The sequence below is a fragment of the Pleurodeles waltl genome, chromosome 5 (genome assembly GCF_031143425.1).
Source record: "Pleurodeles waltl isolate 20211129_DDA chromosome 5, aPleWal1.hap1.20221129, whole genome shotgun sequence".
NCBI lineage: Eukaryota > Metazoa > Chordata > Amphibia > Caudata > Salamandridae > Pleurodeles > Pleurodeles waltl.
In genome coordinates, this window is record NC_090444.1 from 1,719,587,354 (window position 1) to 1,719,602,089 (window position 14,736).

The 14,736-nt window shown below is 44.6% G+C and overlaps 1 protein-coding gene across 2 annotated transcripts in view; it reads right to left on the reverse strand.

Moving 5' to 3' along the window:
* Positions 1-14,736, reverse strand: part of TDRD6 (tudor domain containing 6) — a 1,091,010-nt gene that overhangs the window by 879,719 nt on the left and 196,555 nt on the right. For both annotated transcript variants that reach the window (XM_069236084.1, XM_069236083.1), the window contains 2 exons: positions 3,305-3,400; positions 2,366-2,473 (listed from right to left, as the gene is read on the reverse strand). In XM_069236084.1, the coding sequence (XP_069092185.1) occupies positions 2,366-2,473; positions 3,305-3,400 (204 nt within the window). The remainder of the gene's footprint in view (positions 1-2,365; positions 2,474-3,304; positions 3,401-14,736) is intronic.

Below are 14,736 nucleotides of genomic sequence, written 5' to 3' on the forward strand. Positions count from 1 at the left end.
CATTGAAGGGCAAGAGAGGCTCCGCCACTACTGAAGCCGGATGCATCACTTCAGTCAAAAGGTTCCTTTTCACCTCAGCAGCCGGAAGAGAAAGATCTAAAAAGTCTGCAGCCTTCCTTATTACTGCATGAAAAGATGCAGCCTCTTCGGTATACTCCCCAGGGGAAGCCAAATCCCATTCAGGGGAAGTGTCAATGCCACTTGCAGTGTCCAGGCCCTGAAAATCACCTGAAGGCTCCAAGATTTCGCCTTCCTTCAGATGCTGTCTGCTATATTCCTCCTCCTCCAGGAGGCGTAAAGCTAATCTTCTGGACCGGAGCCTGGATTCGAGTCCCGGCGTTGATAAGGCGTCGGCCGACGCCGAAGATCTTCGCCAGTGCCGCTCTTCAGATCCATCCGACGCCAGACCCTCCGGCGCCACAGGCAACTTGACTGTGGACTGGATCCGTGGAGAATCCACTGGTGCCGGAGTAGCAGACGTTGTAGGCATCACAGGTCTCCTTGGCGACACCAAGGGCATCGGCGCCACAGCAGCTCCAGAAGGCAGAAATGGCATGAAGGGTGTCTGCTTGTAAGGAGCCGGAGCACCCAAATTATAAGTCAAAGGGCCTGACGGACCCGCAAGCCCTCCACCAGGCGCCATGGTGGAAAAGATATTGAACATAGCATTTAAAAATGCCGCAGGATCCGTACCCGGCGCCGGGAAAGCTGGATATGCTTGCGGAGTTGGCGCCAGCATAGAAGCCGATGATGGACCAGGCATCTCCTGCCCCGGAGAAGCCGCCGGTTCTTGAAGAGGATCGACTTCAAACACCGACAAAGGTGAAGTCGGAGAAGCCGGAGTTGTAGGAGTGATGGTCGGGCTAATCTCCCACGTCGGACGGCGCCAAGCTGATGGAGATCTGGATCTGGATCTGGTCCGACCTCTACTCGATCGGCGCCGAGAGTCGTGACCACGCCGAGAGTCTCCATGGTGACGATGAGTCTTCGAAGAACACTCTACGATGCCCCCTTTCCTTCCTCTTCTTGGAACGGGCTAGGAATAATTTAGCCTCTCTTTCTTTAAGCGCCTTAGGGTTCATGCGCTGGCAGGAACCGCATGACTCGACCTCATGGTCGGAACTAAGGCACCATAAACAATTTTCATGGGGGTCAGTGACCGACATCAGACCACCACACTAGTTACAAGGTTTAAAGCCAGATTTTCTTGGCTGCGACATAGTAACTACAGATGCGCAACTGTAGCTCCCTGTTAGCCTCGAAGAAAAACTGTTATTCGAAGGCACAGAAAAAAGGGAATTGACTTCTGCACGTCGATGAGGGCTTCTTATTACCTAGATGATGTCATAAGGCGTCGCGTGGAGTCTGGCAATTGTGACGTCATTGTCGACGTGCAGAGCTAGAAGAAATTTCCGTTGAAGCTGGCGCGAGGGAAGAATTCTTTAGATGAGGAATCCACAGGTAGGTGTATCCATCAGAAATTTACTGCAACTGATGAATACCATAAGATTAGAATAAGGTGTTTATCAGGTGCAATTAATAGCTCTTATTCTAAGTACCTCATTTGGAAATCCAACAAGGCATACAAAATCAAGATTTAGCACTCCACAGTGGTTTTGATTTTTTGCCACAGGCCTTTCCCTCCCAAATATGAAGTTGGACTGAATTGACCTTTCCAAATCTGTCAAAGGAAAACAGTTTGGTTTGATAATGACAGCACATCATCCAATTACGATACCTGTGCAAAACAGGTATTTACTCAGGGATTTAAAGTTAACTTTTAGCTCTGAACATGGGAATTATACTCTGACACCAAAAGAAAACCTTCTGTTTTTATAATCAAGAAAATCTCATGGTCTCATTGCAGTCTCACGGTCACTTTAAAAACACAAAAAAAACCTGGTGGTAGGCAGAAGTCAAAGGATTGCAAGGGCAATCCCCTCATGCAAGATGGCAGCTCGTGTCACACAGCCATTTCATTGGAGACAATTCCCCTTAAAACAATCAGCGTTCAACTTTTTATATATAAGCCTCTCTCAGGATATTCCTTGTACCACTAGCATCTTGATCCTCTGCAGACACCAGAGTGAGTGCAACAGAACATGTATCTCTCCATATGACCCACCAATCAGCTAATGAGCAGCAAAACCAAGCGCATGACTCCTTTTCCAATGTCTACTGACCAAAGTGATCAATGGATGAAATGGGCTGACTCAAAGAAAATCTCTTTATAGGTTTTTGATGTTTATGGCATCAGCTCTTACAACAGCTATTTATATCTGCGGTCGCACTTTAGACATTACAATGAAGCAAAGTAACTGAACTAAGCAACGTGTTGTTACAGTTATCACAGTAATTCGTTTACCTGTGAAATCTGGAATAGCTTTTTTCTCAGAAGCATCTTCTGGAACCCTGCACGTAAGGGTCAGCTGATTTTCAACATACAAAATGATGTCATCATCAGTTTTTGTTTCTAAGAACATAAAACAACATGTACAACATAAGCAAAAGCTAATTTAGAAAAGAAATCAAGTATAAGGAACATTTAGACAATTTATTAATGTTTGCTAGCTCAGGTAGGAAAATGGTTCTCATAGATGGACAGTAACAAAATAGTTAACTAAGTAACTAACCGTTGGATTTAAGTAAGTCTTTTTCTCCTTAAGATGGCGACGGACACGACTGACTGAACCTCCCCGGGCAGCTATTATACTCAGTACATTAATACTCAGTACATTATAATAAGTGAAAATGAACCACAATTATGGCTTGAGAAAGCTCTGGTGAATGCATCCCATAGGGTGGAACACATGTTGGCTGAGTATCTACTTTGTTCTACGCTTCATCTACCTGTTGTATAATATGAAGCCATTTACTACTGTCTAATAAACTTCAAATTTGATTACCCACTCTGGAGTACTTTTCCAATCCTTTAAGGAACCTCATTGGTTAACTGGCATCTGGATGCCTTTAAAGTGTTGACACTTAAGTGGGAACCTACCACATATTAGAAAGTCTTTCTAGCCTGATTTAATATTCCAGAAACCATGATCTGAAAATCGTTTGAGGATTGCAGATAAACTAGAGAAGAAATTAAGTTCACTAATTATCAAAGAACATGCAATTACTACGACGTGTACAACAGTCAGGTTTATCTCCCAATGATTTGGAAAGAGAAAATTAGTTTTGTGGTTGCAACTGTTTTCTACGATTCTGTTCTTGAAGGTGTGGCGATATTGTGCACCAGGACAATTCCCTGCAAAAATAATTTTACTTCTTTCAGGAAAAGGGTTGTTTTCAGTACCTTCATCTGTATCTCTTGTACTAGCTGCCCTTCTTTCTGCAACAGAATCCATTTGAACGGCAAGCATCTCTTCATCCAAAGTTACTGTTGTCACTTCTAAAGTATAGACAAACGTAATTGTCGCTTCAAAATAAACAATCGTAACAGCAACAAAAATGCAGTTTAAGTGCTCAGATATTCTACATGAAATATGTAATTGCCAGTAAAACAAATACTTTTTCTACTATAGGTATAGCTACAGACTGATGTGTTTGGAACATTCACCATTAATAATTCGAAGGACAGCGTTTTAACACTGAAAATATAAGCATGGGTTAACCGTTATGTCCCAGTGCAAACTGAAGCTTTGTTTCGGGACATGCATTTGCAGGGGGGTGGAACAGCAATGACGAACCTAGGTCAAATCGAATTGCGTTTGATGCAATTCAATGGGTTTCTTAGCAAAGTATCAACTGGTAGGTGACTCTGGGAAGCCATCGCTAAAGGTTTGGTTCCTAGAATTTGCATGCATCAAACTGAATTCTACAATTTGCATGCTAGGATTCAGTTTAAAGGATTATGAATTAGTCGAGCCCCTGGAGCAGTGGTTCTTCGCCTTTTCATTTCTGTGGACACCCCACAATCATTACTGAAATCCTGTGACCTCCAATGAATCATTAGAATCCATGAATGCTATTGAGTCATTCCTGGAAGCCAGAGGAACGAGTTACTTACCTTCGGTAACGACTTTTCTGGTGGATACATTAGCTACCTGTGGATTCCTCACCTAATTAATACTCCCATTGCGCCAGCATTCAACGGAAATCTTCTTCCTAGCTTCTGCACGTCGACGTCACAGTTGCCCACGTCACGCCGTCTGACGTCATACAGGCAATAAGAGGTCCTCGCCGACGTGACGACGTCAGTACCAACATTTTTTACGTGCCTGAGAATAATAGGCCATTGAAATGAAAGAACAATAGTAATATTTAATGATATTCCAAACAAACACATCATTCTGAGAATTCAATCCTTTTTTTTTTTATTATAAACAAATAAATATATATAAATATGAACATATATACAGAATATATACAAGTCCTCAAAACCAAGAGGAGCACACCCAAGAATTACTTGGCTAGACCAGACAGGCAACAGGGAGGAGGGTGGGACCGTGAGGAATCCACAGGTAGCTAATTTATCCACCAGAAAAGTTGTTACCGAAGGTAAGTAACTCATTTTTCTGATGGATACAACTACCTGTGGATTCCTCACCTAATGAATAGAGTCCCAAAGCAGTACAGCACTCGGTGGAGGGTGCCTGAATGGTCAAGCCAAGAAATCCTGCAGCACCGACCGTGTAAAATGGCCATCCCTTCTGACCTCCGAGTCCAAGCAGTAATGCTTCGCAAAAGTGTGAAGGGATGACCAAGTTGCGGCCTTGCAGATGTCAACCACAGGAACACCCCTAGCCAAAGCCGAAGAGGCCGACTTAGCTCTGGCCGAATGAGCTCTTATACCATCAGGGGGTTCTTTCTTTGCTAAAGAGTAACACATTTTAATGCAAAGAACAACCCACCTGGAGAGTGTTCTCTTGTGGACTGCCTTTCCTCTCCTCTTTCCCACGTATCCGATGAAGAGCTGATTCTCCAGCCTGAAATCCTTTGTTCTGTCTATATAAAAGCTTAGCGCCCTCCTTGGGTCTAAGCAGTGGAGTCTCTCTTCTTCCTTTGAAGGATGAGGCGGAGGATAAAACGTGGATAGAGTAATTGTCTGGGCCAAATGAAAGGGTTAAACAACCTTCGGAAGGAAAGCAGCCTTGGTCCTCAACACCACCTTATCCCCATAAAAAGATGTGTAAGGGGGTTTTACAGATAGAGCCTGCAGCTCGCTCACTCACTCTTCTCGCGGAAGTAATTGCTACCAGGAAAACCGTCTTTAGGACTAATAACCTTAAGGGGCAAGAATGCATAGGCTCAAACGGGGAACCCATAAAAAAAGTCAGAACCAGGCTTAAATCCCACTGAGGCATAATGAAAGGAGTGGGAGGGAATTTGTTAATAAGACCTTTTAAAAATCTAAGAACTATTGGAGATTTGAAAAGAGAAGGTTGGTCTGGAAGACATAGAAAGGCTGACAGGGCAGTTAAGTATCCCTTAACCGTAGCCACTGCACAACCCCTCTGTGCCAGAGACAATGCAAAAGACAAGATATCTGATGAGTGAGCACGTAAGGGATAAATTTGCCTCTCTCCACACCAAATCACAAATTTAGCCCACCTATTAGCGTAGATAGATTTAGTGGAGTGACGCCTGGCCGATAAGATAACATCCACTACATCAGGCGGGAGAGAAAAGGAACTCAGGTTGCCCCGTTCAATCTCCAGGCATGAAGGTGCAGGCTCTGGAGGTGGGGGTGTAAAACCTGCCCCTGCGAGAGGAGGTCTGCCCTGAGAGGGAGACGGAGCAGAGGGCACAGCGAGAGTTGGAGAAGGTTCGTGTACCATACCCTCCTTGGCCAATCCGGAGCTATTAAGATGACTTGGGCGAATTTTCCTCAATACTCGAGGAATCAAGGGTATGGGGGAAACGCGTAAAGCAACTGGTCGCACCAGGTCATCTGAAACGCGTCCCCCAAAGCTCCTTGTACCGGATACTGGAGGCTGCAGAATAACGGGCAGTGCGAGTTCTCCCGGGTGGCAAACAGATCTATCCGAGGAAACCCCCACATCTGGAAGATCAGACGGACTTGATCTGGATGGAGACGCCACTCGTGATCGGCCAAGAAATGGCGACTGAGACCGTCCGCACGTACGTTCAAGACTCCGGCCAAATGATTTGCTATCAAGCAAATCTGATGGTCCTTTGCCCAGGACCATAGCCGAAGAGCTTCTCTGCAGAGAAGATACGACCCTACCCCTCCCCGTTTTTTATATAGCACATCGCGGTAGTATTGTCCGTCAGGACCTGAACCGACTGACCACGAAGGGATGGGAGGAAGGCCTTGAGAGAGACAGACGTACAGCCCGTAACTCCAACAGATTGATATGAAATATCTGTTCCACTGGAGACCAAAGCCCTTTGATCTCCAGGTCCCCCAGATGAGCTCCCCACCCTAGAGTGGAAGCATCCGTTATTACTGTGGCCACTGGTGGAGCTTGCCAGAACGGCCTTCCTCGGGAAAGATTGCCGTCCGCAATCCACCACTTCAAATCCGTGGCAGCATCTCTGGAGATCCTCACCAAGCCTTCGAGATCTCCTTTGTGTTGAGACCACTGCCTTCGGAGACACCACTGAAGAGCCCTCATGCACCAGCGAGCATGCATGACCAACAGTATGCAGGAGGCAAAAAGACCGAGCAGACGTAGGACCTTGAGGACTGGAATGACCGCTCCACTTTGAAACATTGGAACCAACGCCTGAATGTCCTGAATCCGCTGAGGCGGAGGAAAGGCTTGGTTCAATGTTGTATCCAGTACTGCCCCTATGAACAGGAGGCGCTGAGAGGGCTCTAGGTGAGATTTGGGCACGTTCACCGAAAAGCCCAGGTCGAACAACAACTGGGTTGTCGACTGCAGGTGATGCAACACGAGCTCCGGAGACCTGGCTTTGATCAACCAGTCGTCTAGATAAGGAAATACTGCTATCCCCTTCCTTCTGAGCTCTGCCGCAACCACCGACATCACCTTCGTGAAGACTCGAGGTGCTGAAGTAAGACCAAATGGGAGGACCGCAAACTGATAGTGCTGCGACCCTACCACAAACCGGAGATACTTCCTGTGCGACTTGAGTATCGGGATATGAAAGTAAGCATCCTGCAAGTCGACAGACACCATCCAATCTCCATTGTTCAACGCCAAAAGCACCTGAGCTAGGGTCAGCATCTTGAACTTTTCCTGTTTGAGGAACCAATTCAAGATCCTTAGGTCCAGGATTGGTCTCAACCAACCATCCTTCTGGTGAATCAGGAAGTACCTCGAGTAACAACCTTGACCCCTTTCCTGCTCTGGGACCAACTCCACTGTGCCCTTTGAAAGGAGGACTTGAACCTCCTGTTCTAACAACAGGAGGTGTTCTTCTGAACAATAAGATGGGCGGGGCGGGATGGGGGGGCGGATACTCCCAAAAGGGCAGGTTATAGCCGTTTCTCACAATGCTGGTAATCCAGGAGTCTGTTATGACCTCCCACTTGTGGAGAAAATTCAGTAACCTCCCCCCTACAGGAGTGGAGTGAGTGGGAATTGGTGGAAGCCTAAGGCTGCTTCCCCTGCTGCACCCCTCCAGAGGAAGAGGAAGAGGCAGAGTGCTGCTGAGTGGCTCCCCTTGTATGGACCCTACCCCTCCCTCTGAAAGATCTATAGGAGAGAGCAGAGGTGGGTTGCTGGAATTTCCCTCGAAAGGAGGAAGAGGAGGAACCACGGCCAAATCCTCGAAACCTCCTAAAAAATCTGGAGGAAGAAGAAGAAGCAGCCTGCAAACCCAGCGACTTGCCCGTGGCCCTGCTCTCTTTGAACCTTTCTAAGGCTGAATCCGCCTTGGCACCAAAGAGCTGGTCACCATCAAAAGGAAGGTCCAGTAGGGTCGACTGCACATCAGAGGAAAATCGTGAGTTACGAAGCCAGGCCTGCCTCCTCGTAACTACAGCAGTGCCCATTGCCCTAGCAACCGAGTCAGTTGTATCCAACCCAGATTGGATAACCTGAGTTGCAGCTGCCTGAGCGTCAGATACCAGGCTTAATAATTCCTGAGGAACCTCAGTGTGCGCTGATTTAATCTCGTCCATCAGGGCATTAATGTATCTTCCTAAAATGCATGTAGCATTGGTGGACTTCAATGCCATGCTACATGATGAGAACACCTTTTTGGATGACATGTCCATCTTCTTGGAGTCTCTATCTGAGGGTACAGCTGGAAAGGACCCAGGAGCAGACCTTGCCGAGCAGGAAGCCTGGACCACCAAGCTTTCAGGTGTTGGATGCCTGGTAAGAAAACCTGGGTCAGCCGGTGCAACCCGATACCTCCTAGCCACAGATCTATTGACAGCTGAAGACGACACCGGCTTCTTCCAGACTTCCATTATGGGGTCCAGTAGAGCTTCATTGAATGGCAAAAGAGGCTCTACTGATGTAGAAGTAGGGTGCAACACTTCTGTCAATAAGTGCTGCTTGGGTTCAGTCACTAGCAAAGGGAGGTCCAGGAAGCCAGCTGCCTTCCTGATAACAGAATGAAAAGTGGCCGCCTCCTCCTCTGTGTACTCCCCAGGGGATGACAAGTCCACTAGCAGGTATCTAGGCCACTAGCAGTGTCAAGTCCATGGAGACCCTCACGAGAATCCTCGATCTCCCCTTCCTCCAAGGCTTGCCTCTGGTATTCCTGTTCTTCAAGGAGGCGGAGAGCAAGCCTCCTCGAGTGTAGCCTCTTCTCTATCCTCGGCGTCGACATGGCGTTAGCAGACATTGAAGAATGACGCCGATCGTCGGACTTCAAGTCTTCAGACGTCGAGCTGATGGGGACCTTGACCGAGACCTCTCCCTAGTCGACCGGCGCCGTGAATCTCGACGACGCCGGGAGTCCCGATGAGACTTCGGTGACGACAACTTTCGATGTTTCCTCTTCTTTTTCGACTTCGCAAGAAAAAGCTTGGCCTCACGCTCTTTCATGGCCTTAGGATTCATATGTTGACAAGAATCGCACTTGTCAACATCATGGTCGGAACTAAGACACCACAAGCAGTCAGAATGTGGGTCCGTTACCGACATTTTGCCACCACACTCACGGCAGGGCTTGAATCCTGACTTCCTTTTCGACATTGTAATCTCGCAAAGTAAAAATCGCCAAAAAGAAACTGTAACTGTCGATACAGTAACAGTAGCTCCCTCGAAGATAACAGTTTCGAATGGCACAGAAAAAAGGGAACTGACGTCGGCGAGGACCTCTTATTGCCTGTATGACATCAGACGGCGTCGCGTGGGCAACTGTGACGTCCTCGTCGACGTGCAGAAGCTAGGAAGAAGATTTCCATCGAATGCTGGCGCAATGGGAGTATTCATTAGGTGAGGAATCCACAGGTAGTTGTATCCATCAGAAACCCCAGTTTAAGCAATTCTATTTCAACATCAAAAGAAAACAAAAATTGAGAAACAAGCATTCATCAAGCAAGTAACACAAATGATTAAATATTTACGTAATTCAAAAATATAAACTTTCCAAAATTCAATGGAAGCCACCACTCATTTATACCATGTTCTGTTTGATGCATTTACACTGCTCCCCCGAAACAATTTGAGGATATCAACTTATTAGCCTCCAATTTCAAATTCATTCACATCTGCAATTTGTTTTCAAAATTACATCTTTACAGTTTGCTTCTTTATTATTACACTTTAATTATCTGTTAGCTTTAATTTTCTTAGAGGAAGACCACAGGTTAAGAACCACTGCCTTAGGGCATTAATCGAAGGAAACCAACGTTTTGCTGGATTTATTAAAAAAAAAAAAAAACATTTGTTCAAGCCAGATAGAGGGTACTCCTTTAGTAGGTAAGAAAGAGGATCTCCTTAATTATGTTTGTGAATGATCATGAATGTGCATTTTATTTCCACTACAAAATGCAGAGGTAACAATATAAGCCTGGCATTTTAATTTAATTCTAATAAATGAAGCGTTATACATGCAATACTGACTCCCTTCTAATTTCATCCTCTATGACTTTTGGGGACGTTATGGTCAGGATATAAAAACTAAATTGCTTAACGTAACGGTACTACTTTCACCCAAACTATAAATGCTTTGCCCTTGGCAGTTAGGAGTAAGATGGTACAGATAACCATAGCTGGGCACCAGGAGATTTCTTTTAAATATTTATATACCAAAATGCCTTAACATAAGCTTAAGTGAACTGCTGTATTTATTTTTAGGTTTCGCCTGCTTGTGCGTGCTTGAGTACTGTGCTTACAAGATCTTTTGTTTATATTAAAAAAAAAAAAACTTTAAAAATGGGTAAAGAAACCGCCCCTTACTTACCTGAACTTACCATTGGCTTGGTCCAAAGTCAATTTAACTTACGTTCTTCTGATTGGCCAGCATGTCATCTGCATGTTGCCTCCTTCACTTCCTGCTGCCTTTGCTGTTCTTGCCGCTGGGTTGACTCTGGACCAAGTACTCCTTCCACTCACTTGCCATTGGACACTGGCCAGTGTCCTTCCTCTGGTTACAATGTAGAAGGTACTACTTTTTGTTTCTGCATGCCGTCTTATTTCTTCACTGCAGTCTTCGTCTTTCTTCGTTGCAGTCTTCCCGCTTCTTTCTTCCCTGTCGTCTTCCTTCTTCCTCATAGCATGCAAGAACAAGTGTGGCACCCGCGCAGCATAATGTTCTCACCGTCTGTGCAACATTTGTAAAGCGCTAATTCTTTGTGTAATCACTGCTGCTTATGTAGATGCCTGTGGCGTAAAATTGACAGTTGTGAGAAGGAAGCAGCCTTGGCTGTGACAAGCAGCAGCCGTGCATGAGGATGCAGTGTGTGATTGACACGATGCATAAAGAGCATGCAGAGTGTAAAGGTCACTGCCCCAACGTAGGACGGGTTAGATTGGGTGAGGTTTTGAGTCATTCCCACTGAGGCACAGCCAATAATGCACCGGAAACATTAATAATGGACAGGGCCAGACGATAATACCTGGATGGGAAGAGCCAACAACATCCCAAATTCATTCGCTCATTAATGATCCCAGAATATCCAATACTGCCCATTGGGCAGCTTTTATGCCATCCTGACAGTCAGCGCTTGCTCCATTCAGATTAAGGGGGGGGGGGAGGTTTAGGGCGAGTGCTGAGAAAACAAATCTTACTTTTGATGTCAATATGAAGTGGAAAAATACTGTCTCTTTGAATCAGTGTCTAGGGCTCACCAAATGGAAGACCATAGGACTGTAAGAAGACATCTTCCATCTGACAAGTATGCACCGATTTAAATTACCACCTCCCCTAATCCCATTGCCAGTACAATTATCACTACTCTTACCAGCACCATAGAGAAATTATTTACCTGTTGAGTAACAACACTGAGGTGAAGTCTGTCTCCAAGGTGCGCAGGAGAAGGTCTCTCGGACTCTATAACTAACGGACACACTTATCTCACAATCACGTTGTATTATCTCTCTATTTCTCTCACTCTCTCACACAAACTTCTCTCTGCCTTGCACACGCACGCACACAGGCTCTCTTTCTTTCTCTCGGTCACTCTTTAGCAGGGCCACTGAAATTCACAAACAGTGCAACATTTCAGCATAATTATAGATTTACCGCATTTGCTCCATATTCCACCATCATTAATCAAAAAAATGTTTGTCGCTCAAATGGTTCAAAAGTTAATCAAATGTGACAACGTGTTCCTGCGCGGTGGAGGCCCTTTGCAAAGCTGGACTGGTCACTTTTCTGTCGCTTGTTATAGTTGGATGTTAAATTAGTACTAATTAGACCCAACCAGAGCGTGTTACCTAGTTTAACAAGCAATGGCAAAGCCAACAAGTTTCGGTTTCATTTTTTCTTTTGCATTCCATCTTACTGTCTAACTGGATTATAAGTATTAGAAAAATGTTATAATAAAGTTTTTTTTAAATCTGATAAACTGTGAATAGTTGTTTATGCTGTGATGTATGCTGAATACAAAACTATTAAGAGTTTATCAAATTTAAAACAAATATTATAAATTTTTTCTAATGTTTATATTCCAGTAAGATAGAATGCAAAAGAAAAAACAAAGGTGAAACCTATTGGCTTGGCCAATGCTTGCTTGATACTGTGAATGTATGCCAAGGTGGAGAGAAGTTCACAAAACACAACCAATTGCTTTCACTTTAATGAAGCTTTCACTCTCTGAATCTGGGTATTACTTCAAAAAGGAAGGAAAATGTTACTTACCCAGTAGACATCTGTTCATGGCATGTAGTGCTGTAGATTCACATTCTTTGCATACATCCGCCATCTAGTGTTGTGCTCGGACTGTTAAAAGCTGTTTTTCTTCGAAGAATATTTAAGTCACAAGTTCGAGTGACTCCTCCTCTCTGTGATACTGCACACAGGCATCAAGCCCTTTGTTAGATTGTTTTCCCGCAGGCGGGTGAAGTAAAGAGTGTATATATGTATAAGTATATATTAACCCCGTGGGTGCCCAGGACGAGCTGATCTCGCCCTCGGCAACGGTTGCCCAGTGCAGAGGACAAGACCAACTCGTCCTGCTATGGGCCCCCGGGGGGAGCTCCCCCACTCCCCAAAAAAACAGGTTGTTTTGTATTTGACCATTTTGATGTGTCCAGATAGTGTTTTGGGGCATTTCCTGTCGCGAGCACAAGGCCTACCCACACAAGTGAGGTATCATTTTTATCGTGAGACTTGGGGGAACGCTGGGTGAAAGGAAATTTGTGGCTCCAGAACTTTCTGTCACCGAAATGTGAGGAAAAAGTGTTTTTCTTTGGACAAATTTGGAGGTTTGCCAAGGATTCTATGTAACAGAACCTGGTGAGAGCCCCACAAGTCACCCCGCCCTGGATTCCCCTAGGTCTCTAGTTTTTAGAAATGCACAGGTTTGGTAGGTTTCCCTAGGTGTCGGCTGAGTTAGAGGCCACAATCCACAGGTAGGCACTTTGCAAAAAATACCTGTTTTCTTTGGGAAAATTGTGATGTGTCCACGTTGAGTTTTGGGGCACTTCCTGTCGCGGGTGCTAGGCCTACCCACACAAGTGAGGTACCATTTTTATCGGGAGACTTGGGTGAACATAGACTAGCAAAACAAGTGATATTGCCCCTTGTCTTTGTCTACATTTTTCCCTTCCAAATATAGGATATTGTGTAAAACAAGAGGTCTATTTGAGAAATGCCCTGTAAATTCACATGCTAGTATGGGCACCCCAGAATTCAGAGATGTGCAAATAACCACTGCTCCTCAACAACTTATCTTGTGCCCAGTTTGGAAATACAAAGGTTTCCTTGATACCTATTTTTCACTCTTTATATTTCAGCAAATGAATTGCTGTATACCCGGTACAGAATGAAAACCCACTGCAAGGTGCAGATCATTTATTGGCTCTCGGTTCCTAGGGTTTTTGATGAACCTACAAGCCCTATATATCCTCGCAACCAGAAGTCCATCAGACGTAACGGTATATTGCTTTCAAAAATCTGACATTGCAGGAAAAAGTTAGAGTAAAACGTAGAGTAAAATGGCTGTTTTTTTCACCTCAATTTCTATATTTTTTATTTCAGCTATTTTCTGTAGGAAACCCTTGTAGGATCTACACAAATTACCCATTGCTGAATTCGGAATTTTGTCTACTTTTCAGAAATGTTTAGGTTTCTGGGATCCAGCATTTGTTTCACACCCATTTCTGTCACTGACTGGAAGGAGGCTGTAAGTACAAAAACATTTTTTTTTTAAAAAAGGAAAAAGAAAATCGTAAAAATGGTTATGTCCCAGTAAAATGTCAAAATTGTGTTGAAAATGTGGGTTTTCCGATTCAAGTTTGCCTGGTTCCTGAAAGCTGGTGATTTTAGCACCACGAACCCTTTGTTGATGCCATTTTCAGGGAAAAAACCACAACCATTCTTCTGCAGCCCTTTTTCCCCATTTAAAAAAAAAAAAAAAACATTTTCACTGTAATTTGGCTAATTTCTTGGTCTCCTTCAGGGGAACCCATAAAGTCTGGGTAGCTCTAGAATCCCTGGGATGTTGAAAAAAAAAAAAAAAAAAAGGACGTAAATTTGGCATGGGTAACTTATGTGGACAAAAGGTTATGAGGGCCTAAGCGTGCCCTGCCCCAGATAGCCAAAAATAGGCCTGCCACCTAAGTGGGGGGAAAAGCCTGGCAGCGAAAAGGTTAAACAAAAGATGCCCATGCAATGAATGTACATATTCACAATATACTGTACTACAACCACCACAGGCTTCTGGGGAGGACGCAGGGCGCATGTGACTTTGCAGCACTACATGCCACAAAGATGTCTACTGGGTAAGTAACATTTTTCATTCGATGGCATGTGTAGCTGTAGATACACACGCTTAGCATAGCTTGTAGAGCAGTCCCCTCCCAAATAAGTGGTGACTAGCCTGTAGGAGTTGGAGAAGACTGAAATAATGTCCTAAGGACTGCTTAGCCAACATTTGATTGTTGACGAGCTAGAACATCTACACAGCAGTGTTAAGTCAATCTGTGTGGTGTAGACGAAGTATCAGCTTTACAAATATCTATTGGAATGTTTCCTAAAAAGGCCACAGAGGCACCTTATCTCTTGGTAGTGTGTGCTTTAGGAGTTACTGATAGTTGCCTTTTAGCTTTAAGATAACAAGTTTGGATACACCACGACTATCCATCTAGTTAATACATTCTTTGAAACTGGATTACCCTTGTGAGATATTGAACAAGCTAGTAATAGTTGTTTTGATTTTCTAAAACTTTG